This window comes from Stenella coeruleoalba, assembly GCF_951394435.1.
Source record: "Stenella coeruleoalba genome assembly, chromosome: 19".
Lineage (NCBI taxonomy): Eukaryota > Metazoa > Chordata > Mammalia > Artiodactyla > Delphinidae > Stenella > Stenella coeruleoalba.
This window is the reverse complement of record NC_137165.1, coordinates 36,829,844-36,856,169: the sequence shown is the minus strand read 5'-3', so window position 1 is coordinate 36,856,169 and position 26,326 is coordinate 36,829,844. Positions and strand designations below refer to the sequence as shown.

Here is a 26,326-nt window from a genome sequence, read left to right as displayed (position 1 = left end):
CTGGCCCAGTGTGTATCACTGCCTCTGGGTCAGGAGAGGGGAGGCCACCCTGCCAGGGTCCTTCCCGTATTTCTCTCCCCCTTCTCCTCTGGAAGAAGGGCCACGGCTACAGCGAGACACTACGGACCTGGCACACGTGCCACACTGCTGTCCAGTGCGTCTTTTCCTAGCTAGGTCCAGAGATGGGCAGTCACCTTCTCTCCATCCTGCAACCACACTTGGGCCTCAGAGGACCACAGGGAGGGTCTGGAGAGAGAGAGGTTTACTTTTCATTCACTCCTCAGCCTCAGGAATTGTGCCTGGGGCGCGGAGGTGGGGGTGGTGGACAGGTTCCAACGCCTGAGGCCACCTTAGGGTGCACTGCAGGTCAAGGCAGAAGTCTGGGGAGGGATGGGAGGCTGACGCTTGGGACGTGGGGGTCCCCTCCATTTGTTAATGGAGTCCCTTCTGAAGCTGACGTCTGTCCTCAGCCAGCACTCGGGCCGCAGCGGTCTCAGCCGCGCCACGCTTTGTCCCAGCTGCCTCCCCTCCCCCGCGGGCTCTCTGCTCCAGCCGGCATGGCTGGGGGCGCTTCGCGCGGGCTTCCCTGGCCTCTGGCCGGCAACCCGCGGGGGGACGGGGGCAGCACGTGACCCGCGCGCCAACACGGCTCGGGGGACGGCCGCGTCTGGCGTCGCCGCGCCGCGCCGCTGGCTCCCCCTCTAGGAAATCAATACGCTCTTGCGCCCCCAAACCCAAGCCCCTGGTGGTTGGGAAGGGAGACCTGCCTTGGGCTGCGGGCCGGGGACGTCGGATCCAGAAGGAAACCAGGGCCGTTTTAACAGGGTGGGAGGCGGAGGGCGGCGGGTCAAGGGGAAGGTGCCCCGCACGTTCCAAGCCTCGCAGGCCTCGCCTCGCCCCGCCCCGCCCGGCCGGCACCTAGTCCTCCGCAACCCATAGGCAGAGGCGACCCTCCCGCCTCCCCGCGCGCTCCGCGCTCGCCCCGCCTCAGCGCACTTAAAAGTTTACTCGGGCCCGGACGCGGGAGTGGCGAGCCGTGGCTGTCTACGTCGGGATGCTGCGCGTCGGGAGGCTGTGCGCCCGGAGCCCGGGGGTGCTGGGGGCCCGGGTCGGCCTCTCCCGGGTTTGGCAGGAAGTGGGGTTGTGGGGCGTCCGTCCCCTCAGGTACGCGGCCTGGGAGGAGAGGGACGGGCTCCGTCTCCCGGAGGGGATCTTGGGGGTCCTGCGGAACCTCGCTGGGGGCCGATCGCGCTCGGGCTGGGAGGCCCGCGGCTGCCCCACCTCCGGGCGGCACACGCGGGAGAGTAGGTACCCCGCACCTGGCACCTAGGCAACAGGAAATGCTGGCCTGGCCCACGCAGACTGGGGCTGCGGCTGGTGGCTGGCAGGGACCGTGCACTGACTCTGGGCTCTGGTCTGGGACTTTAGGTTCGTCCATTCGCGGGCACACTGATGGCCAGAAGTGGGAGCCGTTAGCGGTCTGTCCCGAGGGGGAGGGGCAGGGGCAAGGCCTGTACTCTGTCCCCAGGACACTGCCTCTGAGCTGGACCCCTTGCAGGGATAAACTTGGGGATCTTCCACCCGGTGTTGTCCACCCTAGGCCACTAAGCTCAGCAGTCTCCCCTCTCCTCAAACACCGCTTGGCTCCTTGCTACCTACCGGGCCTGTTTTCTTCTGTCCTCAATGCAGAGGGTGGGATGGGGGCTGGCAGGTGGAGGATGTGTTTCCAAGTAGTTTTGCTGCCTCTACAGCAACACAGTAAGTAATGTTACCTCCCTGTAAGATAACAGATGTGAAAGTGTGTTGATTAAGCAGAGCTGGGCTCCCGCTGATGTTATCAGTGGTGGCTTTTATCTTCAGCGCCCAGCAAGGGGAGGCCTGGGCACCACTGAGCCTGCCCTGCCAGCCAGCTAGGTCAGGACACAGTTTTGGATGCCAGGTGGAGTGTAGGTCTGGGCATGGAAAAGTGACGAGAAGCCGAAAGTTCTCTGAGAGAACTGCTTGGTTAAAAAACAAAAAAAAAAAGAAATGAAGTTGGAGGGAGATGCAAACTCCTCTTCTTTGGCTAGAACTCCAAGATCACAACATTTTGAACTTGCTGGTTTCTGAAGATAGAAAGCATGCAGTGCTTTCAGATCACTAGGCTTAATTTTCTGGGAAAACCCAGTGGCTCAGGGCAGGTCAGCAGATGGGATTCTGATGAAGAAAACGGTTCTCACCATTTCCCCACCAGGGAAGTCCCCTGACCTTTGACTTTTTATGTGTTAACAAAGCAGGTCTCTTACATGCTACAGGCCTACAATTGCAGAGTAGGGGCACCAGGCCTCATTGAAATTCTGACTCTGTCAGGAGGAGATCCATGTGTCCAGAGAAAGATTTCCTGAGCATTTGGCCTAATTCCCTCCCATTCCTGCCACTCCCTTGTGCTTGAGGCCTTACCTACTGACTATGATGGTTTGACCTGATTTTGCACCTACTTTGTCCTTAAGAAGCCCTCAAGAGTCTCGAGCATTCACAGATGTTCCTGAGAACGTATGTCACGTCAGGCACAGGGCGGGTATTGTGGTTATGAAAGCCAGAGAACGCAGTCCTCGGGGAACCTGTAGTCTAGTGAGGGAGAAGATAAGTCAAGATGATCACTAGTCAGTGTTCTAGGTGCCATGGTGCGGAAAGCTCCAGGGCTTCTGTCCTCTGCTCTTTCTGACCTGGTCACATACAGCCTGCTTTCTTGCTGACAAACACCCCATGCCTGTTACCTATCAGATCCCCAGTTCTGTCTGTTAAGAAAAAGCAAGAACCTTGAAGCCAGACTGCTTTGGGTTATAGCTGCGTGACCTTGAGTATGTTACCTAACCGTGGAGTTTGTCACTGATGCTACCTACATGCTGGATGGACAAAGGCTTGCTCTTCTCAGCCTTTGCTTTGGGGCAGAGTTGGTACCTGAGAACCTCCAAATGGGGTCTGGGTAGGAATTTCAAGTGATTTGAAGGTAGGAGAGGATTCCCTCCTCAGTGGCCTCTTCATTGCACCTGGTTCTCTTCTGGCCAGTTACCAAGATGTCAGCCTCTGCCCAGCCCTAAATGGAGCCCCTGGATCTTCTGGACATTCCCCTATCCATCAAAGTCAGGGTTGTCCACAGCCTTTTTCCCCAGAAGGAAAGCAGAAGCTGCCCATTGCTCTACAGACCCCCTTCCCCTTGTCCACACAACCCCATCCCCAGGGAAGGCAGATGGTCTAGTCTGGAGCTTCAGGGAGCCTAGGAGGGCAGAATCCAATGCGATTCCTGATGAAGCTCCAATAAGCGCGCTTCCTTCAGACCTCTAACGCTGGCCTGGGGCTGCCAGTGAGGCAGCTGCGCCCAGGGTGTCGGGAACACTCAGAGCTGGGAAAGACAGAGAGAGCCGTGGCTCAAGCTTCTCAGAATCAGGTGTCACCCTCAGAGCGGGGGCTCCAGTGACTCAGTGCTGATGGTTGGTGCAAGGGCATGGGTGGGCTTCATGGACCACCCTCCAGGGGTATGGCTATAATCAGGTGGGACCAGTACTGGAAACTATAAAATGTTGTCCCTATATGAGGGGATTATATTAAGCTAGGAAGTGTTTTGGGTAGAAATCACAATAGAAAAATAGACCCTTCCCGTAATCTACCAAAGATGATTAACAAGGGATTTGGTAATGATATCCTTACTCACTACTCCGGTCTAAATGTAATAATAGAAAATAAACTATAAATTTGGACGTTGTAATCAGTGACTGGTACACATCGGTTTTAGTTACCTCTCCTGCCTTGCACACAGTAGGTATGCAATCTACTGTAGAGGGTGCAGTGGAGGATACAAGGATGAATGAACTTGTTTCCAGTGGCTTCTTTGCCAGAAAGGGATCTGCAGGGAAGGATCATAGACCCACTGATTCAAGGCAGTAAGGATGCTCTACCAGGAGAGTGTCAATCAAAGCAGGGAAGAATCTGATAGGTGGGAATGGGATTAGGTAAGACTTCCTAAAGAAGCTGGAATTTGAGCCTGATCCCTCCAATGACAGGTCTGTGGTTTGAAGGATGAAGGCTGTATACTTGTATTGATATAAACTCTTGCTTGTGCTTGAACTCTTTTGAACCCTGCGTAGGAAGCCCTCCTAACATCTCCCACATTATTTATTTATTCCATCTACAGACAAAGACTTTGGAGCCAGACAGATCTAAGTTCAAAAGAACCACTTTCTAGCTGGTAGCTTTGGGACTAAGTTAAACTTGAGACTTTTGTTATGTGTAAATAGTGTTGTCGTGAGAGTGAGAGTTAAATGAGGTCGCGTAAGAAAATTCTTACCCGCAGCCTGGTGCTAATGAGTTATGAGACAGAAAGTACTTATGTAACAATGGCTTTGCGCATTCCTGCAATGACCCCCAAGACCCACCGTTTAGAGCCTTGTCTGGAGAGCAGGAGGAAGACGTTCTGGCAGAGGTAACTGCTTAAACCAAGCTGGGGCTGCTCTGGTTGTGTTGACAGACCCATCCGTGATTACGCTGAGTGTTGGGATAAAGGACTGCTTTTTTTCCCCCCTGATCAAACCAAAGTACAGGATGTAATTGCATCTCTTAAAGGGGCCTTGCTAGAGGAGTGTCCTGATAAATGACAGGAACCAATAATTCTGCCAGGGGCCTCTCCCTTCAGAAATAAACAAGCTGTTTTTCTACCTTAGGAATCATGTTCTGTGAATCTCATTGGCATGCATGTATTTCTCGGTTTGGGAGCTGAATGACAGGAAAGCAAGCCCAGCCCGACCAGTATGGCTTTAGGCAAGTCTCTCAACCTCTCCGGACCTTGGTTTCTTTGTAAAATAGGCCACTTGGATAAGAAGCACTCTGCAGTATTTCTGTGGACATTCTGTGATTCCTAAGGAGGCTGGGCTTTGAGACTTGGATCCCTGAATCCAAGAGGGCTGTGGTCGAAGTAGGAAGCCTTCATACTTGTATGAAATCTTACTTATGCTTAAACCCTTATGAACTCTTCCTAACCTCTGGACTCTCTGGTTTTCTGTAGTCCTCTATGAGTGAACAGAAAACATTGAGGGTTTTGACCCTAGAAAGCTAAGAGCTAAACCTTGTATGCACCTTAGTGATGCCATCAAGGGCAGGTGTTCTGAATCAGCCTCCACCCCTGGCTCCTGTGTACTTTCCCCATGAGCCCCGAACAGTGGCCCAAGGGAAAATCTGCAGCATGGATGCCTCCTAACCCCAAGTATTTCAGGCCCTCTGTCTTCTTGAGTTTACTGGACTCAAATAATAATTTCCTGTTTACTTTCTCTGCAAAAACACATATACACCATCAGTTTTATTCGAGCTAAAAATGGAAGCTTCAGGCTTCCCTGGTGACGCAGTGGTTGAGAGTCCGCCTGCCGATGCAGGGGAGATGGGTTCGTGCCCCGGTCCGGGAGGATCCCACATGCCGCGGAGCAGCTGGGCCCGTGAGCCATGGCCGCTGAGCCTGCGCATCCGGAGCCTGTGCTCCGCAACGGGAAAGGCCACAACGGTGAGAGGCCCGCGTACCGCAAAAAAAAAAAAAAAAAAAAAAAAGGAAGCTTCCACCAATACAGAGTGCCTTGCTCAAAATCTTCATTGTAGCTCTTACCTTGGGGGTTCTTTGTAGTCTGCGTTCTTTGTAAGCTGTGGACTCCTTCAGGAAGGTTATGTTGGGTGGTGGAAAGATCATGGGACTTTATGGTATAATTACAGACAGTAAAATGCACAAATCTTGGTTGTGCAGTTTGATGAATATTAACAAATGTATTCACCCATTACTCAACACCCCAAGATACAGCACTTGTCTATCGCTCTAAAACAGTGCTGTTCAGTAGAAATATACTGTGAGCCACATGTGGAATTTTATGTTTTCTAGTAGCTATATTAAAGTAATAAGAAATAGGCAATAAGTTTAATGATATATTTTCTTTAACTTAGTATAGCCAACGTATCATTTCAGCAGGTAATCAATCTTTTAAAAATTGCTAAGGAGGTATTTTATATTCTTTATTTCATAAAGTCTTCCAAATCTGGTGTGTATTTAACACTTACAGAACACTTCAGTTCAGACTAGCCATGCTTCAAGTGTTCCAGAGCCACATGTGACTAGGCTACCATATAGACAGCACAGTTCTAGAAATTTCTCTAGTGCCCCTTTCCAGTCAGTTCCCTTCCCCAACCAGAGACTATCACTGTTCTGATTTCTAATCTCCATAGATTAATTTTGTCTATTCTTGACTCTCAGAGTATATACTCTTGTGTCTATCTTCTTTTGCTCAAAAATCAAGGGTTGCTTTTGGGAGGAGTGACCTATTCATCTTGACAAAAAATTCATGAAAGTGTGTGTTATACATTAAACGGTTTAGCTTTCCTTGATAACCACGGGGAAAAGGACATGATCTCCTATGCTCAATATTTCAGCTCTTGGGTGTGGCAGCATAAAGGCAAGCTGAGAAGTGGGGGCCTCAGAACAGGTCTAACAAATGTGTCAAGGGGCTATCCCAGCAGAGAGTGATGGAGATGGTGTGGCTTCTAGGCCCACTGAACTGGGCAGCCCAGTTACACCTTGTGGTCCCCAATATTATATCATCAAAGAACTGTTGTTGTTTTTTTTTTTTAATAGATTTATTTTATTTATTTTTGGCTGCGTTGGGTCTTCGTTGCTGCATGCGGGTTTTCTCTAGTTGTGGCGAGCGGGGACTACTCTTCGTTGCGGTGTGCGGGCTTCTCATTGCGGTGGCTTCTCTTGCTGCAGAACATGGGCTGTAGGCGCGTGGGCTTCAGTAGTTGTGGCTCGCGGGCTTCAGTAGTTGTGGCTCACAGGCTCTAGAGCACAGGCTAAGCAGTTGTGGCGCACGGGCTTAGTTGCTCCGTGGCATGTGGGATCTTCCCGGACCAGGGCTCGAACCCGTGTCCCCTGCATTGGCAGGCAGATTCCTAATCACTGCGCCACCAGGGAAGTCCCTTGAATAACTTTTCATGTGCTTATCTGCCACCTGTATATCCTTTTTGGTGACGTATCTCTTTATGTCTTTTGCTCATTTTCCAGTTGAATTTTTTTTTTTAACTGTTGAGTTTTCAGAGTTCTTTATGCAATCTGGATACTAGTCCTTTGTCAGATATGTGGTTTGCAAATATTTTCTCCCACTCTGTATCTCATCTTTTTGTCCTCTTAATCGGGTCTTTCGCAGAGCGAAAAGTTTTAATTTTGATGAGGTCAGTTTATTAATTTTATAGATCGTGCTTGTAGTGTCAAGTTTAAAAACTTTGCCTAGCCTTAGATCCTAAAGGTTTTCTCCCATGTTGTTTTCTAAATGTTTCTAATGTTTTACATGCAGTCTGTGATCTATTTTGAGGTGGTGTTTTTTTTTCCCCTAAGAGACTTAGGTCGAAATTCTTTTTTCATAAATTTATTTATTTTTGCCTGTGTTGGGTGTTCGTTGCTGTGCGCGGGCTCTCTCTAGGTGTGGAGAGTGGGGGCTACTCTTCATTGCAGTGCACGGGCTTCTCATTGCAGTGGCTTCTCTCATTGTGGAGCACGGGCTGTAGGCGTGTGGGCTTCCGTAGTTGCGGCACATGGGCTCAGTAGTTGTGGCTCACGGGCTCTAGAGCACAGGCTCAGTAGTTGTGGCACACGGGCTTAGTTGCTCCGTGGCATGTGGGATCTTCCCGGACCGGGGCACGAACCCATGTCCCCTGCATTGGCAGGTGGATTCTTAACCACTAAGCCACCAGGGAAGCCCCCGAAATTCTTATTTTTTGCTGAGGACCTTTCAACATCATAGTCATTCTCGTGCTCTTGGTGGCCACTGCACATTAAAATGGCCATCAGTTAAGAAAATGACCATTCACTAGTGCTCTTTGGGTTTTATTTGTCACAACAGCTCCTTCATTTTCTTGAACACTAGTTGTATGTTGTAGCTGGTATAAATGTGTCACTCATCTTTGTGGGTACATAAAAATAACTTTATTTCAGGATAAAACAGTTATTACAGGTTAAAAGTTGTCCCCTCCAGCCCAACCATCTGCCATCTCTACTCCCAGATTGACCACTAGCCTAGTGTCTTTCTGAAAATTAGGGAAAGGAGCCCCCACCCCACCCCTGCAAGAATGCAGCCCCATGGTGCGTGGATCAGTGAGCAGTACTTGGGCTGCTGGGTTGAATAATGAATCTTGGGGTGATGTGCAAGGGAGATGGAAGAGGAGAGCCTGCCTCTCATCTGCCATGAGCTAGAAGATGCATTGGCACATTTAGCTGGAGCTGTGTCTCACACAAGGGTGAGTATGTTGACTGAGGACTGAGGCTTGCCCAAGAGGACAGCACATGAACTTCATGGGCAGCCTGCAGCCCTGCCTTATTGCATAAAAGTTAGTCTTGGGCTTCCCTGGTGGCGCAGTGGTTGAGAGTCCGCCTGCCGATGCAGGGGACACGGGTTGGTGCCCCGGGTCCGGGAAGATCCCACATGCCGCGGAGCGGCTGGGCCCGTGAGCCATGGCCGCTGAGCCTGCGCGTCCGGAGCCTGTGCTCCGCAACGGAAAAAAAGTTTCGGTTCCTCCACATGCTTACCAACACTTGACATTTTGTTTTTTTGTTTACAGCCTTCCTAGTGGGCGTGAAGTGGTATTTCATTGTGGTTTTAATTTGCATTTCATGTGCTTGTTGGCCATTCATATATCTTCTTTGGAAGAAAATCTATTCAAGTTGTTTGCTTATTTTTAATTGGGTTATGTGCATTATTTATAATTCATTCTTTTGGTCATTCATTTGAACACTTCTTACATTCCAGGCCCTGTGAAGCACTGAGGATAAAACAGTGAACACATTAGTTGCCAAAGATGAAAGGTCAAAAGAATTATATTTTTTTTAAATCTTTGTTTCCTGACTTCTCTTATGAAATCGGATCTGGCAGCCGACCCGGGCCTGAATTTTCACAGGCCCATTCTCTGTGGACAGCTTTAGGTGGGGCTGTACCTTGTCTCCAGTTCCCTCCCAGCTCCTGCCTGGCTGACTCACTCCCACCTGGCGTTTTATAGTACCCAGTGCGGTCGCTAAAGGCTTACTCTAGTTGTTTGAGTTGGTGGCAGCTGGGACTCCTGGCGGTCCTGCTCCAACTCCTTAAACTTTCCACAAACAAGCAAACAACTTTTCCTGAAACCAAATCTCTTTATTGTCTTTTTCAGGTTTAAATGGGGGTATCTGCCACTTTGTTTAAGAGTAGAAAAAGAAGAGGCCACCCTTCTTGACCAAGGCGCTTGGGTGTGTCTGAGGAAGGAGGGAAGTAGAATCAGTGGTGTCTGCACTCGGTCTTTCCAAACGATGCGTGGTTCTTAAGTTTATGAGCAAATTGCATTGGTATGTGTTTCTAGAACCCTTCAATCCTCTGAAGGAGCAATCTGTTTCCACCACAACCCTGCCCTACGCAGTCCCAGTTTCTTGGGTTCAATTAGTAAACAATTGTGGAAAAATAAAATTGAGATTAGACAATCTCTGTTGATCAGATAGGGACTAAATCCAGAGCCTAAAGAAGAGAATTACCCATCCCATCCTTTCTCCCTGGCTTGGGCAGGCAAGGCTGTAATGCTGGGGCAGTGGTACTGAACTCTCCACTTCAGGCTCAGCTATTTACCAGCTGGGCAGCCCACTTTGCCTCTCTGCACTTCAGTTTCCTTACCTGTACAATGAGAGTTCATCATTCCCACCTGTATTTTTCAGAATTGGCTTAGTGTGTATCACAAAAATCCCCTCTCACCGTGGTTTTAGGAGATGGGAGTTTCTTCTTCTGGGAGATGGCCAGTCTGTGGCCGGCATGGTAGAGCCTGCTGTCAGACTCCAGGCCCTTCTGTCTGTTGCTCTGTGGTGCCCAAGCTCACCATGTGGTCCAAGAGAACTGTCATGGGCAGCATTACAGCCAGTGGGAAAGAAAAAAAGATGTGCTTCTCTTTAAGGGTTCCTCTCAGAACTTGCACACACGACCTCTCCTTAAATTCCCTTGGCCAGAACTTTATTCTTGGACCAGACCACCTGCTGGGGAAGCTTGGAAATGTGGTCTCTATTCCACCTGGCCATAGCCAGGTGAACATCCGAGGGTGTATTATTAAGGGAGAAGGGGCTACTGGGGGTCTCTCTCATACCATCTATCAGAGCCACCATGAAGATAAAGGAGATAATACACAGGGCAATTGAACTGCATTTGGCGGGGGGGCACATTAATCAACCTGTTGATTTGCCAACTAGACACTCCAAGAAGCCACTGAAAACCATGGTGAATGTGTAGAAAACCAGATTCCAAACAAAATAGGACTCCGGGTCATTTTGAGAAGAAGAGGGTCCGTGTTGTCAGGCAGATCCCCCCGCTCCCCACCTTTAATGATCTGTTGACAATGTGACCATTAAACTGGCTGAGATCTTATTTCTCTGCCTTCTAATCCAGATGCTGGGCTGTTGGGAAGTGGCCTGCCAGGCTTTCAAGGGCAGTGGTAAGCCACTGAACGCCAAAAATGTATATAGTTAGGATTCACCAGTTGTAAGCAATGGAAACCGAACTCGGACTGGCTTAAATTTGTTTGTTTGTTCATATTTTAGATTACATATATAAGTGAGATCATGCAGTATTAATCTTTCTGTGTCTGGCTTATTCCCCTTAAGCATAATGTCCTTTAGGTTCATCCATGTTGTCGCAAATGGAGTTCAGCTTTCCCCTCCCCGACCCCCAGACTGGCTTAAATTGAAAGAGGGAATTTATTGACCGTTGACAGTGAAAAGTCCAGAGGTAGGTAGGCTTAACACGTGACCGGGTCTAGGTATTCGACAATCGCAAGATTAAGTCTGTCACTGGGTCTTCCTGTCTCTGTTTCTGTCTCTCTTTGTCTCTCTGTCTCTTTCCATCTCTCCTACTTTCCTCTGTGTTGACTTTCTTCTTAAGCAGGTTTTCTCCACATGCTTGCTCTTGCCCCTATCACCTTGGCAAACCCGAAGAAAAGAGCGTATGTGTTTCCCAGGGGGCAAAAATGGACGCCCTCCACAGTATGCCTGTGAGTGAAGGATTTGGGTACACAGTCTCTCTTGAGGGGTGTCATGGTGACCACAGGGAACTACCTCAGTAGTTCTTTAGGTTTGTCAACCTGAGTGTGGGCTGCTGGCAGGGCTTCAGAGGCCCGTGACACCTGGCTGTTTTCAGCTCCAGCATACCTGAGGGAAACACCTGGCTTAGGTGGCTCCCTACAGCCCTTTGAGAAGATTGCCCAGGTAGGTAAATAGCATCCCTTTGAGGATAACCACTGATCCAAGTCCTCAGACTTTATAGGTGGGGAAGCTGAGGCCTAGAGAGATGAAGACACAGGTATCTTAACTTGGATTCTCTTGAGAGCAAGGACTTGGGTGCTGGTGATTTATTTGTGATCCTAGGAAGTAGGAGTGAGGGAGTGCGGAGGAGACAAGAAGAGAAGTCAGTATGGGGTGTGTGCAGGCAACCAGGGTCTTCCCCCCGGGACTCGATGCCTCCCAGAACTGTCCAGCTAAGAAGGGGAGACTTGAGGGAGTCCCTGAGCAGACAGAACCGCAAGGAACTGTCCCAGCAGCTGAAACCAGAGATGCACTGAGGAGACATGTCAAGGGACACCAAAGGTGTCTGTGACAGCCACCCACCCAGCGGGTGGTACACCTGGGATGAGACCTCAAGCCCCCAACTCCAGCCCAGTGCTCACTCGCTTCCCAATGTGTGGCTCAGCTCGCTGAAGTCAGGACAGCCTCCCCATCAGCCCACACTGGGACCCGCCCTCCTGCGACATGAGGTCTCCTCACCCATTTACAGGGAAAACCAGTTTTGCTCCGCTCTGCCCTGCCTACCTTGTTCTTCCCAGAAATTCTCCCCCATAAGCCATAAGTGGTCAGTCAGTGAAAGCCAGGCTCGGTCTTTTCAGCTCAGCAGCTGCAGGACTGAATCGTCAGGAAGGGTCCCTGGGGCCCACACCACCCAGTGGTGGCCCAGAGGAGGCCTGGAAGGATCCTGGAAGGGTCCTGGAGCATGCCCTCTCTGATGAGAACAGGGTCTGAGAGCTACCACACTCCCAGCTGGGCCTGGGTGGGAGCCCAGCAGCCGTCACCCAGGGCAGCGAAGCAGGCACGAGCAGCCCTAGGCCTGTGACACTTGGACTGCTGGGGACCTTTTTTTGTTTTTGCTTTTAATTAATGAATAGACTTTAGATAGTTTTAGTAATTAATAGTTTTATTTTTAATTTTTTTTTAATGTACATTTATTTAACTTATTTATTTGGTTGCACCAGGTCTCAGTTGCAGCAGGCGTGCTCCTTAGTTGCGGCTCACGGGCTCCTTAGCTGCAGGTCGCCAGCTCCTTAGTTGTGGCGTGTGTGCTCCTTAGTTGCGGCTGGCATGCTCCTTAGTTGTGGCATGTGAACTCTTAGTTGCGACATGCATGTGGGATCTAGTTCCCTGACCAGGGATCAGACCTGGGCCCCCTGCATTGGGAGCGTGGAGTCTTAAACACTGCGCCACCAGAGAAGTCCCCCTAAACAGTTTTAGAGTTACAGAATAACTGAGCAGATTGAACATAGAGTTCCTTATACCCACCCCCCACCCCACCCCGGCACAGTTTCCCTGCTATTAACGTCTGCATTAGTGTGGTACATTTGTTACAATTAGGGAACTAGTATGGTACGTTATTATTGACTATAGTCCGTAGTCCATTAAGGTTTAGTCCTTGTGTTAGACTATTCTGTGGGTTTTGACACATACCCAGGGGCCTTTTCACTAGGAGGAAGCAGTGTGTAGGATGAGGCCATTCCTAGCCCACACAGGCCACCTCCCTGCTTCGTCAAGTCAGCGTGATTGACTTTAGTTTCCCTTTCCAGGGCTTTGGCACCAAGGCTCCAGGCCCCTGGCACTGAGCGGAAACTGGGGAGTAGGTTGGGGAAAAGAACCTTCTCTCTGATTAACGACAGGACGTCAGCCTCCAGGTTTGATCTCCCAAGGGCGAAGCAGGTCCTAAGTTAAATGATGATGGTCCCTGGGGATGGGGCGGATCAGACAGCTTCTGGAGTATCCCGCACACATTGTAAGCAGCCTACCTCCCAGCGGGGCGTGCCAGCCTCTGTTGCCAGGACGCCTGGGTTGGTGCAGTTGAGCCCACAGCCGCTCTCCCCACAGCTCTGGAGAGATGGATCGCACCGCCACCCTGCCCATTGGAGGCCTCAGCCACGTCCAGGGCCACAGCACGTTGCACCTCATTAACAAGACTGTGGGGCAATGCCTGAATGCCACAGCGCAGAGGGTCCCGGACCGAGAGGCCTTGGTTGTCCACCACGAAAACATCAGGTTGACCTTTGCCCAGCTCAAGGAGGAGGTGGGTCCTGACTTTGAACCCTCAAAGTGGGCAGGTGCTGGCCCCCAGGCTGCCCTGGCCGGGTGGAGCAGCAAGGGTGGTGCCTAGCTGTGGGGCAGGGTGCTGGGGCTGCCTGAGAGCCCCAAGGGATGTCAGGAGAGGAGGGCAGGACTGAGGCAGAGGTGGCCCAGGTGCCTCCTGCATCAGTCGTTCTTGGGACACTGGTTAACTACGCATGTTCCCAAGCCGCCTCCAGATCTGCTGAGGCCTAGGTATCTGCCTGTCCCTTGTTCCCAGGTGGTTCTGATGTGAACCCCTGGGCCAAAGGTTAAGGGGCGAGTCATGGGCCCCTTTCTGCTCACCTGCATCTCACCCTTTTGCACCATGTTTATACCAGGTGGACAAAGCTGCTTCTGGGCTCCTGAGTACTGGCCTCCGCAAGGGTGACCGTCTGGGCATGTGGGGACCCAACTCTTACGCATGGGTACTCATGCAGCTGGCCACGGCCCAGGCAGGCATCATTCTGGTGAGGAGGGGCTTACCTGGCACAGCTGGCTGTGGGGGGGGGGACATCATTCAGGGCAACCCCCTTGACCCTTGGCCCCAGAATCATACTGGTGCCTGGCTGGTTTCAGAAGGTACAGGGTGCTGCCTCTGAGGGTGGAGGGGCAGTGAGAGGGACAGAGTCTGCCCAGGACACATGATGTACCCTCTCTGTCTCCACCAGGTGTCTGTGAACCCAGCCTACCAGGCTATGGAGGTGGAGTATGCCCTCAAGAAGGTAGGCCCATTCCTAGCCTTGGTGGGGGCGGGGGAGCCAGCTGGTGGCACAGGGGGCTTCCAGTTGTCATAGAGGGCTGACTGGGCTGGGGGGCCATGCTCAAGTGAGTGACCCCCAGAGTCTGTCCTTCCTTAGACGGTGGGTGGGAAGAGTGGGCTGTTGGTCAGACAGGCTAGTGTGTGTGTTGGGGGTGGTGTGTGTGTGTTGGGGGTGGCGCATGTGTGTGTCGTGGTGGTGGTGGTGGGTGTGGGCAAGAGAGCAACTGTTAGGACGCCACCACATCCCCAGGCTGGGCTTCCTGCTGACCGCGGTGGGGCGCTCCCCTCCTGCAGGTGGGCTGCAAAGCCCTCGTGTTCCCCAGGCAATTCAAGACCCAGCATTACTACAGCATCCTGAAGCAGATCTGTCCAGAGGTGGAGAAGGCCCAGCCGGGGCACTTGAAGAGTCAGAGGTGGGGGTGTCCCAGATTGGGAGGCGTGCCTCGTGCAGCCTCCTGGCCCCCTCATCCCGTCCCCATCTCTGTGGGCCCTTCCTCAGCCCCCGACTCTCACCATGCTCCCTTACCCCCAGGCTCCCAGAGCTGACCACAGTCATCTCGGCGGATGCCCCTCTGCCAGGGACGCTGCTTCTGGATGAGGTGGTGGCAGCTGGCAGTCAAGAGCAGAATCTGGCCCGGCTCCGGCACACCCAGCAGCTCCTGTCCTGCCATGACCCTATCAACATCCAGTTCACCTCGGTAGGGCAGAGGTCTCCTGTCCCGAGCCCAGGCTGGCACACTAACGCTTGCCCGTCATGTGGCCCTCCCCCGAGAGGGAGGAGGCAGCAGTAGAGATCAGGGGAGAGCAAACACTCTTCTAGTGGGGCCGGCCCTAGCTGTCTGCTCTGCCCGGGAAAACTTCAGCACCTGGTGTCCATGTCACATGCCCACCTCCCCTGGCCCTCTTGTCCCCAGCACAGGGGCAGATGCACTGAGCCACCACAGGTCAGAGCCCCTCATTTAGCAGATCGGGAGACTGAGGTCCAGAGAGGGCATGTGCTGGTGAGCCCCAGAGTTCTCTGAGCGGCATAAGGACAGACCTTATTTGCCACCTCTGTGGATCCTAACACCTGGCACCGTGTAGGCATGTGGCAAATCTTTGTGAATATGTACTGAGTGAATGAATGGATCTGGGGCAGCCGTCTCGGTCTCCTGACTCCCAGTCCAGTGCTCTTTCATGCACTGGCCCAGGGTGGGAAGGAGATGGGATGAAAGAGGCCAAGCCATCACCTGCTTGTCTTGTCAGGGGACAACCGGCAGCCCCAAGGGGGCCACGCTCTCCCACTACAACATTGTCAACAACTCCAACATGATAGGAGAGCGCCTGAGACTGCACCAGAAGGTGAGGGGGTGCTGGCCCAGCAAGGGCTTCCCTGGCACCGTGCCGGCAGTGGGGGGCTTGCTGGGCTGCCCCGCTGGCTAGAGGAACTGGCTTCCGGGGGCCCTGCAATAGACCCAGCCTCCTGCTTCCATCTCCAGCCACCAGACAAGTCACGGGTGGTCCTGCCCAGCCCCCTGTACCACTGCCTGGGTTCCGTGGGAGGCACAATGGTGAGCTTGATGCACGGGGTCACCCTCATCCTGTCCTCTCCGGTCTTTGATGGCAAGAAGGCGCTGGAGGCCATCAGCAGAGAGAGGTGGGCATCAGTGGACAGCTATCTGTGGGCTGATAAGACCCTCCTATTCCTCACTTCTGGGCCCTGATCCCTTTCCAAGATGTCTCTTCCCTCCAACCAGGAGAAATGGAGACGGGGTAGTGGGAGACCCCCAGGCGAGGACCAGTTCCTCCCTCCAAGGAGCTTCTCCTGCCTGTTCCCCATAGTTGCAGCCTTGGCCCTTACTGTAGGGTCAGGTGGGGTGGTGAGAAGAGGAAGTTCCCTTCTACTTCCAAGCCTGATTCTGAGATGTACCTCCCTCATACAGAGGCTCCTTGCTGTACGGAACTCCCACAATGTTCGTGGACATTCTGAACCAGCCAGACTTCTCAAGTTATGACATCTCAGCCATGTGTGGAGGTGGGATGGGGCCAAGGGTGGCAGGCCAGGATTGGCCCAGTGAGCTACATACGTGCCCAATCTTTCATTTAGGGGCAAGAAGGCCACTGTAGAAACATGGGTGGGAGGGAGGAAAATCCCCAGTGTCCCTAGACTCCAGCCCAAGGCCAGCTGCCTGGTCTAGGAATAGGTCCGGGGTTGGGGAGAGAAGGGAATGTTATTTCCTAAAAAGGGCCGTAGGTGAAGGGAGGGTCCACTGGGCCTGGAGAAGGTGGGAGCTGTGTCAGCCCTCTCTCTGATTCAGGTGTGATCGGTGGGTCCCCTGCATCCTCAGAGCTGATCCGAGCCATCATCAACAAGCTGAACATGAAGGAACTGGTGGTGAGTGGAGGACGGGGCTGGGCAAGAAGAGATTGCTGGGAGTGGGGAGGAGCCCAGCCTGGGTCTCCAAGGAAGACCCTCCGGCTGGCCGTCATTCCAGAAAGCAGATGTGAGGCAAAACAGTCTTACCTAATCGGCAGCTCTCAAGTCACAGAGATAGGTGACAGGGGAGTAAATATTACACATACATAAATTTATATTTATAGAAATCTGGGGAAGAAATGCAGCACGGGAGGATGTGTGGCAAAGCACCAGTGTCCGGCTAGAGTGTCCTGGCAGGCGGGGGCTGGCAAAGTTGGGGGTAGGGGCTTGAGACCCTTCCTAGAAGCAAGGGGTGGGGCAAGGATCTGATGTTTGTTTCCAAATGGCAGGGAAAGGGGAGCAGAGACGAGGATTCTGGAAGAGTGGCCATCCTGATGGCCACCGTGTTCCGGTTCTAAAGGACTTGGGGGGTCTCAGCAACGGCTTCTCTGAGAGGAGCCGTAGCCGTGGGGCCAGGCGTGATGAAGCTCTCACCGTCCGGTGGAGCTGGGTTTGTGCTGCAGTGCCCGCGTCCCCTGCCAGGACATGTCTAGGTGTGGACAGCTCTGTGCATCAGCAAAGGCTGTGGGGAGAAGGTGGGGGTCAGAGGTGGAAGGATCAGTAGTTTCTCCGGCAGAAGGCAGAGACCAGTCACCAGGACCGGCTGGGTCAGGACCTGCGGTGAGGCGAGGATTGGTGTCAGGACTCCAACAACCTAGACGGTGTTTGGAGAGAATGGTGGTGGTCCTGGGCAGCATCATTTTCCCCCTTAGAGGGGGAGCCCCAGTCCTCCCCTCCTCTCCCTGCAAACATGGAGGGTCTGCACGCCCTTTCATGGTGGGGAAGTATCCTGAGACACCCTCCTCACTTCCAGAATCTCTAGAGAGGGAATGGGGGACCTGCCCACCGGGCCATACCTGTTTAATGGCGGCCGGCTTTCTTGGACCTCTTAGTGGGGAACTTGCAGCCGCGGAAGGCATCCGTGTCACGAATGTGCTGGCCCCTGAACTTGGCGGGCGACACGCAAGTGGCATCAGGGCGGGAGGTCTTGGCTTCCAGCCACCTGGAGAGACAGAGAGTTGCTGGGGTAGGGGAAGAGAGTAAGAGTACTGGAGGAAGGGCCAGTGAGCTATGGGGCCAGGTTGACTTGGCTTTAAGGTAGTCTGGAACTGTCATCTTCATGCAAATCGGGAAATGCCCAGGGTTCCACACCTATTAGGTAGAGATCTAGGACATATGCCCAGGATGTCTTAGTGCAGGGCCAGTGTGTCTCTACTCCATCACACGAGCGTGTTCTGGGGGTACCACGGGGGTCCTCTCACCTCCGCAGTCCCTGGAGCTGGCAGGTACATTTCCAGGGGTTGTTGGTGAGGGTGAGGGTCTCCAGGCTGTGAAAGGGGAAGCTGGAAGGCAGCTGGTTCAGGCGATTGTTCTCCAGATGGACATGTTTCAGCGTGGTCACACCCAGGAAGGCACCATCAGAGAACTAGGGAGGGAGGTGGGCACGAGTGAGCACCCCAGCCCGTGTCCAGCCTCTCCCATCTCTATGGCCCCAGAGGAGCAGGGTCGTTCCCTGGACGTAAGCAGTGGCACCTTGAGGAGTTTCACAGTATGACTAAGTTGTCTCAGATGACCTAATCCATACAACCACCTTTTGAGATAGGTAGTGTTATTTCCAATATGTAAATTGGCGGGGGGCGGGGGAGGGGTTAAGTCCCTTGCCCAGGGAGTCAACAGTAGCTGCAGGACCACATCCAGCTCCTCCTCCCCTGGCACCATGCTTCCTGCACAAACACTGGGGCTGGGGAGGCAGCCAGAGTTTGGCCCCAGTGGCCCAAGCTGGCACACAGTGAAGCTGGTCAGTGTTCGGTGCGATGGGCAGTGGGCCCAGGTTCCCCACAGCCCCCAGGGTCCTGGGATGTCCCCCAGCTCTGTCCTCACTGCTCCCTCACTGCCTGCCAGACTATTTGTGGAGCCACCTCGGTGGAGTCTTGGGCCAGGTTGTCTGGCTCCAGAGGAAACATTCTATTGGTGCCCATATCTTGGCCCAGACGTCACAGTTTCTGCCTGGCCTCCCCTGCCCCAAATGAGCCCCTGCTGCCCTGCTCTACTTCCCACTGAAAGGCCACGCTGGCAATGGTGGGCCACGGGCGACTCTGACTTCTGCTGGGGAGTGGCTGGGGCTGAAGAAGGGCAAGCTCGGGCAGACTCTGTCCACCCAGATGAAGGCTGGTTGCCGTCCAGGTATGATTCTGCCCTCATCTCTGTGCCTGTGGCCCAGAGAAGGGTGTGAAGTTCCCTGGTGATCAGACTGCTCTGATGACCATCTCCCCCACCTTGCCCTGGTCCCTGCCCAAACCTCCTGGCCGGAGCCCCTACACCAGAGCGATTTTCTAGTCCCAGGGAAGGATTCCACTCCGACCCAAGGCAGCCCCACCTGGCCAGGTGCTGGGCATCACAGAGGAGGAAGGACTGAGCAGCCAGGAGATGGATCTGGTGACCGGAGTGGGCAAAGGGCAGTGAGTTGTCTGGGACACGGTGAGCCATGGCCAGTCTTTCCTATGGGGAGATACCTAGGGTCCTTGAGCCAAAGGTTAACAGGGGTGAGTGGTTCTGCCTTTGCCCCTCACGGAACCCGTGGGTGCATGTCTGCAACCTGGGGCAGGCCCCCTGTCCCCACTCAGCTGAAATGGACCTGAGAATGCAGTGGAATGTATGTGTGTGGACTGGGGGTGGGTATGGGGGGATCCATCAGGGCCTCTGGGAGGCATGGAGGAGGTCTTCCTCAGGTATGTGTTCCTCCTCACTCCCCAGCCCCCCCACCCCATCTGAGCACACTCCCCACCAGGAACAGGGTGTCTTTGTGGGCCTGATTTGCCCAGCTCCTCTGGAAGGCTCCTCAGTAAACAAACCTCCCTTTATGGGGTGGTAGTTTTACTGGAGACGGGGCGGGGGGGGGGGACAGCGGAGGAGGGGTGGAAGGCCCAACAGGAAGAGCAGGCTGCTGCCCACAGCAGGGGGTTTGGGAGCCCTGGACATGCCTCCTGGGGGCCATTGGTGGGGCCAGGGCAGCCCCAGCTCTGTTCCTAAGTAGGAATCCTAGGAGGGCAGTGGCCGAGACCAGGGACAGGGGCAGCAGGGCGGGATTTGGGGTGAGAATATGACAAGATGAGGACAGAGGTAGCAGAGCTCCTCACCTTGGAGATAGCCACAGGAAGAGGCAAATTTAGGGGAGAGGGGATGGTGCCCAGCTGTGGCCCTGGATCCCTGGGCCTCCTGGCAGTGAAGAAGGAGCCGGGGCAGAGCCCTGCAGCCAGGAGCTCACCTTCTCCAGGTTGGTGTTGTCCAGCCAGAGGGTCTCCAGATACCTGCCGAAAGACTGGAAGGCATGGTCGGGAATGCTTTTCAGGGGATTGTGGGACAGCTTCAGATCCTCCACCACCCGCAGCTTGCTCAGAGCAGCCAAGGGGTAGCTGGACAGCTGGTTCCTGTCCAGGTAGAACTTGGCGAGGTTCTCCACGTCCTCCAGAGTGCCGGGCTGCAGGGAACTGAGGGAGTTTTCCGACAGGTAGAGCCAGCGCAGGTCCTTGGCGCCGTGGAAGGCGCCTGGGCGCAGCTCGCGAATCTTGTTGTTGTTGAGCTGCAGGATGAAGAGGTTGACCAGCGGAGAGAGCAGCCCCCGGGGCAGCTCGGTCACCTTGTTGTGGTCCAGGTAGAGGTAGGTGAGCTCGGTCAGGTCGTCGAAGGCGCCGGCGCGCAGCACGCGGATGTCGTTGTGGGACAGGTACAGGTAGATGAGCTGCTTGAGGCCGCGGAAGGCACCCGCGGCCACCTCGCGGATGCGGCAGTGCTGCAGGTGCAGCGACACGAGGTTCGGCATGGCCCGAAACGAGTTGGCAGCCAGCACGGGGAAGTTGTTGCGCTGGAGGTTGAGCAGCTTGGTCTTCTCGGACACCTTGGGGATCTTCTGCAGCCCCACCTTGTCGCAGATGACGTGCTGCAGGTCACCGTGGCAGTGGCAGTTCTGGGGGCAGGCGGCCAGCGCCGGCAGCAGGCCGGCCAGGAGGCCGAGGCTGAGCAAGACGATCGGGCGGGCCATGGCCGGGACGCCTGGGGCCGGGGCTGGGGGCAGCGGCAAGTCCTCAGTGCTCCGTCTCCCGCCCTATTTATGCGATGGCCCTGACCACAGCCGGCAGCCGGAGCCAGCTCCTACGTGGAGCCGCGAGGCCGCCGGGAGCTGCGCCCCCGCCCTCGAAGGGGAGGGGCCCCCCCACCATGGGGACCGTGTGGTCCCCTATCTCCCTGCCCTCGGATTCTGCTCCCTCCCCACCCCCACCCCCCGCCGGGGTGGGTATGGGTGTGTCCCGGGCCCGGAGTTTACACCAAAGAGAGGGAGGCTTCCCTGAACTTATTTGTTTGCTCAAGTCTGAGCCTCCACGCCTCCCCCCTTCTGCGCTCGGCCGTGTGCCCTGGACCCAGCGAGGGAGGAAGCGGGGCCGGACAGCGAGTCTCGCCGCAGTCGCCGGCCGGCGGCGCTTTAATGGGGCTCTCTGGCGTCGGGCTCCCCTTCCAGCTGCACCCGCAGCCAGTCCTCAGGAGGTGGGAGCTCTTCCCTGCCCTGGACTGGCCTCTGGCCCCGCCTCTGGCCCCTCTCTCCCAGCCCCGGGCTTGAGTTTCTGTCCCCTGCACCGCCTATGCCCCTTTGCCACGACTGAAGGTGACCAGAAAAGTGGGAACTGGGGGCAAGGGGAATGCACAGGGCTTGGCAAACACCTGAAGACCACAGGCACAGTCGCATCATCTCCCCCGTCCTTAATCTCCCTGAAATGTCCCCACCTCCTCATCCCCACCCCCAGCGGTCAGGACCCCTTGGTGGGGGGGTTCTCCCAGAGTGGCAGCCAGAGAGGCATCAAGGTGTACTTGACAGAAGCCACACCTGGGCAGTGGCCCCAGGACTGTGAGGGTGGGTGAGGGGGCTGGGTCCTGGCTACAAGGGACCAGCCCCGGACAGCTTGGGCTTCTCGACCCTAGATCCTGTGGACAGCCCTGCCCCAGCCGACCAGGTCTCTGTGCGTCCACGTGACTGCCACGGTGTCCACATTTTTGTGGAAAGGGGAGAGTGGGCAGGCAGAGTCTCAGCTCTGGCCCCAAAGCGAGCTCTGGGCTGATGGTAGGGGTTCTTGTCTGTGTTGGGGGTGAGGGGAGGAGCCAGACCCCAGGTCTCTCCAAACCCCAGCTATGCCTGAGTCATTTCCACTAACACAGAGGAAATGGCGGGTAGGGTGGGGTTGAAGGATGAAAAAATGTCTGGTGTCTTTGCTGGCTGGAAGGAACCTGGAACAGAGGGCAGCCAGCCCCTCTCCCTTCACCCAGCACTCAGGTGTGGAGGCCTGCCCTCTCCTAAGCCCCTGTCACCTGTCGCCTCTAGATGGGGGTCATAGTTGGCCGAGAGCACCGCCTGGTGATGTTCCTCCAGGACTGGCTGCTGGTTTTCTGTTGCTTAGGATGTTCTGACCACTGGAAGGGGGGGTGGGGGGGTGTGCCACTGGCTTTTTAAATCCTTGCTTTGGCTGTATTTTTATTTTGAGGAAAATAAATTTACAGGAAACTCTCCAGAACTTGGGGGGCACCTACCCCAAGGCTAGGCACTTGTCCCGGGTTTCGGGTGGGCTGTGTCTGCGTAGCTCCCAGCTGGTCAAGGCAGGCTGGCTTTCTCATCAAGTTTACAGGTCCTTCAGCTTGGAAGGGTGGGGCAGGGGATGTTGTGGCCCAAAATCAGGAAGGGGGTGCTAAGACAGCGGGGGGAGGAGGTGGAGAAGGCTGGGACATTGGTAACGCTGCTCCAGGAAAGAACAAAGACTGAGAGCCCGGCCCCCTGCTAGCTGAGCTAGTCTGCAATACATGCAGTGCCTCTGCCTCCCGACTTCTGCGGAAGATGCCTCTTTTCCCACCATTCAACTGCCTTTCCACTCTCCCCATTCCCCGCCCCACCCCCCACCGGTTCCTTCCCTCAGGGTAACTTCCCCACCCTGCTGCAGTCCTGGGCTCTGTTCCAAACACCCTTTCTGGACCCTCTAGGTGGTTTATGGAGCCACAGAGAACAGTCCCGTGACCTTCATGAACTTCACCGAGGACACTGTGGAGCAGAAGACGGAAAGTGTGGGCAGAATCATGCCTCACACAGAGGTGGGCCCCAGACCCCACCTCCCACCACTCGCCTGGCGTTCACCCCCTGGGATGTCTATTGCGTTCAATTAGAGATCCAAACAGCCCACTCAAGACGCTGAGAGCCCGCAGCAGCAAGGTCTTGCAGCAGCAAGGTCTTGCCGGGCCTGGGGCTTTCTCTGTGGGCTGAGGCCTGAGTGGGGAAGAGCTGGAACAGTGGTCAGCCGCAGCTGACCTTCTCCGCAGCCTCCCTTCCTGTCTGAGGTGTGCTTTTGCCAAGCCCACTGTCTGTTTTGGGGCAGCCAGAACAGCCTCAAAGAGGATCCAGGGCACAGAGATTTTTCCTACACAGCTCTTTCCCTCCCATAGCCCTGCCTCCCCACCCGCCCCCACTCACTTTGGCAGAGGTCCTCTTTTCGCTTGGCATAAACAGTTTCCCAAGCAGCTTCTTCCTCTGGGGGTCCCTTGCACCTTGAAGGCTGACCCAGAGCACCTTTCGCTCTCAAATTCCCAGCCTGTAACAGTGGTGCTTTATGCCAGCCCGTACCTGGTTTCCCCTCCCCGCCTTGTGCCCTTGCCCCTCTGGGGTCACTGCCAGAGTGCTTCCCCAGGGACCAACTGCCCTTCTCCCTGAAGTGAGTGTGCAGTGACATCAGCCCCCTCCCATGTGTCTGACAGCCTCACTGCCACTCCCTGGGATGCCCACCTGTGAGGTAGACAGGGCAAGTGTAGTTCTCCCCATTTCACAGATGCAGACACGAGGCACACAGGCGAAGCTTTCCTTGCACATTGGCTGTGGCTCGTTTCTCAACTAGGCTTTCAGATTCTGCCTGTTTGCCATCTCTTCTGTTCACATGGCCCTGCTGTGCCACCCTCTTTGGCTTCTTTATTTACTGCTTAATGGGAAGTAAGAGGAGACTCCCCTTTCTTGTGCATTGTTTATAATTCTTCAGCTGGCCTGGCTCCCCCGCAGGCTTCCTCCTCTGAGCAGCTCCTTTCCACTCTGTTTCCTCAGCACCTCCTGGCCTGGGCCTCAACTATTCTTTCATGCCCAGCTCCAGGGTCGGACTGGTGATGGACCTACTCCAGCCTTTGTCTCCCTTCCCTGGGGATGGGCAGAGCCAGGGGGATTCATTACTAGGGGGAAGGAAGGCAAAGCTCCCCCCATCCTGAGGGCCCCCCATCCTGAAGTGAGAGGGTGGGAGGCCCCAGCCTGAAGCTGCCTGGTCCCAGGCCCAGATCGTGAACGTGGAGACGGGGACACTGGCAGAGCTGAACACACCTGGAGAGCTGTGCATCCGAGGGTACTGCGTCATGCTGGGCTACTGGGGTGAGCCCTGGAAGACCGAGGAAGCAACTGGACAGGACAAGTGGTACCGGACAGGGTGAGAAGGCAGGGCAGTGCGGAGAGTTGGGCTGCCGAGGGGAGGCTGGGGGTCCTGAGGCTGAGCTGGCAACATTGAACTAGAACAGGGAGAACATGTGTGTCAAGATGGTCCCTTCACATCTCCGAGACTTCGTTTCCAAAATGTATAAAATGGGGATGACCATAGTCTCCAAATAGGGCTCCCAGAAGGACCAAATGCAGCACAGATGAGAGCACCTGGGACAGTGCCTGCCAAATCTGAGCCAAGATTCAGTCACTCATTTAATTCAACAAATTCTAATCATGCACCTGCCATGTGCCAGCATGATTCTAAACACCGGTGGCCCAACGGAAGGCACACTGGGAAGGGTCCTGCTCTCACTTCCCACACGTCTGGTGGAGGGAGACAGATACAAACAAGATCATTTCAGACATTTATAAACATCACGAAGAAAATAAAATAGGGTCCTAAGAGAGAGAGTGGCTGTGGTGGGGAGGGGAGCTTCCCTTTACTGGGTGATCAGAGAAGGCTTCTCTAAGGTGGAAACGTTTGAGCTGAAACCTGAATGATAAGAAGAAGCCAGCCATGAAAATCATATGTATAGATATGTTTAGAGAGAGAAAAAATATGCCATAGGTATGGGTTTCCTTGGTTTTATCTGCCTCCTACATGAGACTATACGATCCAAGTAATGTCTTGTTCATGCCATATGCCCCAGAGGCTAGAGTAGTGCAAGACATATGGTAGGTGCTTGATAAATTTTTGCTGAATGAGTGAGCGAGCCAGCCAGATGAGGCAGAGGTGAGAGGCGGCTCCTGGGCTTTCCTTGCAGAGACATTGCCATGATGGACGAGCAGGGCTTCTGCAAGATTCTGGGCCGCTCCAAGGATATGATCATCCGCGGCGGTGAGAACATCTATCCCGCTGAGCTCGAGAACTTCCTTCACACACACCCACAGGTGCAGGAAGTGCAGGTGAGGCGCCCAGCCCGGGTGAGCCCAGGTGAGACCCCAAGAGCAGGGGACGCGGATGGGGATGGGGATGTCTGATCTCTATCTCTGACTCTGGAAGGTGGTAGGAGTGAAGGATGAGCGGATGGGGGAGGAAATCTGTGCCTGCATTCAGCTCAAGAAAGGGGAGAAGACCACAGCGGAGGAGATCAAGGCTTTCTGCAAAGGGAAGGTGGGACCCTCAACCCACCCCAAGCATCACGACGTTGCTCACTTCTCCAACACCCTCTGCCTGCCAACCTGTCAGCCCACTGTCCCCTACACCCAACTGTGGGACCCCGCCCAGCCTCATGCTTTATCTCCCTCTGGTCTGCAGATCTCCCACTTCAAGATTCCGCGATACATCGTGTTTGTCACAAACTACCCCCTCACCGTCTCAGGAAAGGTGTGTAAGGAGACCAGGGAGGGGTAGGGGAGCCCGGGGCCCAGGTGCAGAAGGTCAGGCGGCCTGCCTATACCTCCCCGAGTGGTGGGCCAGATTCTGTTGAGAGGCTGGCAGTAGGGTAACCAACTAGTCAGCTCATCCTGGTTTGCCCCAAACCCTCCTGGCTTTAACCTGAGAAACTCCTCAGTCTTAGGCAAACCAGCTGGGCTTGGTCACCCTAGCTGGCAGAGGCCCACGCCTGGTTCTCACTCCTTTCCCTTTCCTCTAGGTCCAGAAATTCAAACTAAGAGAGCAGATGGAACACCATCTAAACCTGTGAATAAAGGAGTGGGGAGGATCCTTCCTCCCTGCCCTTCCCCCACATTCCCCTCGTGGGCTCTGCGATTTGGCATAAAGAGCTTCTCTGTTTACTTTGGCTGTTCTCTTGCTGGCGTGCTCTCTTGGCAGTTGCTACAGGATGGAGAAGGGAAGAGACCAAAGCACTTTCAGACCTCCTATTCCTTGTCAACGATGGTACTAAGCACTTCGGCGTGTATTATCTACTTCATTTAATCCTCACTCGATTCCTTTGAGATACCAACACAATATTTTTTCACATTGTTGCCAGATTAGTACAGCAAGAAGTATTCTTTTTTTTAAAAAAAAAAACAGCTTTATTGAGTTATAATTCACATACCACCCGATTCACCCATTTAAAGTGTTACATCAATGGTTTTTAGTATATTCACAGATATGTGCACCCGTCACCAGAGTCAATTTAAAAAATGTTCATCACCTTTTAAAGAGAAACTCCATACCCTTTAGCTATCATCCTACATCCCCCTACTCCC

The 26,326-nt window shown here is 54.3% G+C and overlaps 2 protein-coding genes across 4 annotated transcripts; one reads left to right on the top strand and one right to left on the bottom strand.

Annotated features, from left to right (window-relative positions):
* The first annotated feature begins 809 nt into the window (after positions 1-809).
* On the top strand, positions 810-26,092 carry ACSF2 (acyl-CoA synthetase family member 2). Of its 2 annotated transcripts, XM_079905809.1 has the most exons (17): positions 810-1,164; positions 12,886-12,990; positions 13,181-13,376; positions 13,753-13,881; positions 14,083-14,136; positions 14,469-14,587; positions 14,707-14,872; positions 15,420-15,515; positions 15,653-15,810; positions 16,097-16,188; positions 16,472-16,548; positions 22,648-22,755; positions 23,968-24,119; positions 24,934-25,075; positions 25,173-25,283; positions 25,428-25,496; positions 25,765-26,092. In XM_079905809.1, the coding sequence occupies exons 1-17, from the start codon at positions 1,055-1,057 to the stop codon at positions 25,813-25,815; spliced, it is 1,935 nt and encodes a 644-aa protein (XP_079761935.1). In that variant the 5' UTR covers positions 810-1,054; the 3' UTR covers positions 25,816-26,092. The 2 variants fall into 2 exon arrangements, with proteins under 2 accessions (XP_079761935.1, XP_079761936.1); XM_079905810.1 differs by lacking the exon at positions 12,886-12,990 and having other exon boundaries at positions 812-1,164; positions 25,765-26,091.
* CHAD (chondroadherin) lies at positions 16,573-20,690 on the bottom strand. 2 transcript variants are annotated; one of them, XM_079905811.1, is made up of 4 exons: positions 19,895-20,690; positions 17,892-18,055; positions 17,487-17,632; positions 16,573-17,284 (listed from the first exon to the last, which is right to left on the bottom strand). In XM_079905811.1, the coding sequence occupies exons 1-3, from the start codon at positions 20,666-20,668 to the stop codon at positions 17,491-17,493; spliced, it is 1,080 nt and encodes a 359-aa protein (XP_079761937.1). In that variant the 5' UTR covers positions 20,669-20,690; the 3' UTR covers positions 16,573-17,284; positions 17,487-17,490. The 2 variants fall into 2 exon arrangements, with proteins under 2 accessions (XP_079761937.1, XP_079761938.1); XM_079905812.1 differs by having other exon boundaries at positions 16,573-17,245.
* Positions 26,093-26,326: the final 234 nt, after the last annotated feature.

What these genes read in the sequence shown, in the direction of transcription:
- ACSF2 (XM_079905809.1), top strand. Translation starts at nt 1,055, where the DNA reads ATGCTGCGCGTCGGGAGGCTGTGCGCCCGGAGCCCGGGGGTGCTGGGG. An exon ending in GCCTGAGACTGCACCAGAAG is followed by an intron (nt 15,516 to 15,652) that starts GTGAGGGGGTGC and finishes TTCCATCTCCAG; the next exon opens with CCACCAGACAAGTCACGGGT. An exon ending in GAGGCCATCAGCAGAGAGAG is followed by an intron (nt 15,811 to 16,096) that starts GTGGGCATCAGT and finishes TCCCTCATACAG; the next exon opens with AGGCTCCTTGCTGTACGGAA.
- CHAD (XM_079905811.1), bottom strand. Translation starts at nt 20,668, where the DNA reads ATGGCCCGCCCGATCGTCTTGCTCAGCCTCGGCCTCCTGGCCGGCCTG. An exon ending in ACAACACCAACCTGGAGAAG is followed by an intron (nt 18,056 to 19,894) that starts GTGAGCTCCTGG and finishes CTCCCTCCCTAG; the next exon opens with TTCTCTGATGGTGCCTTCCT. An exon ending in CAGCTCCAGGGACTGCGGAG is followed by an intron (nt 17,633 to 17,891) that starts GTGAGAGGACCC and finishes CTGTCTCTCCAG; the next exon opens with GTGGCTGGAAGCCAAGACCT.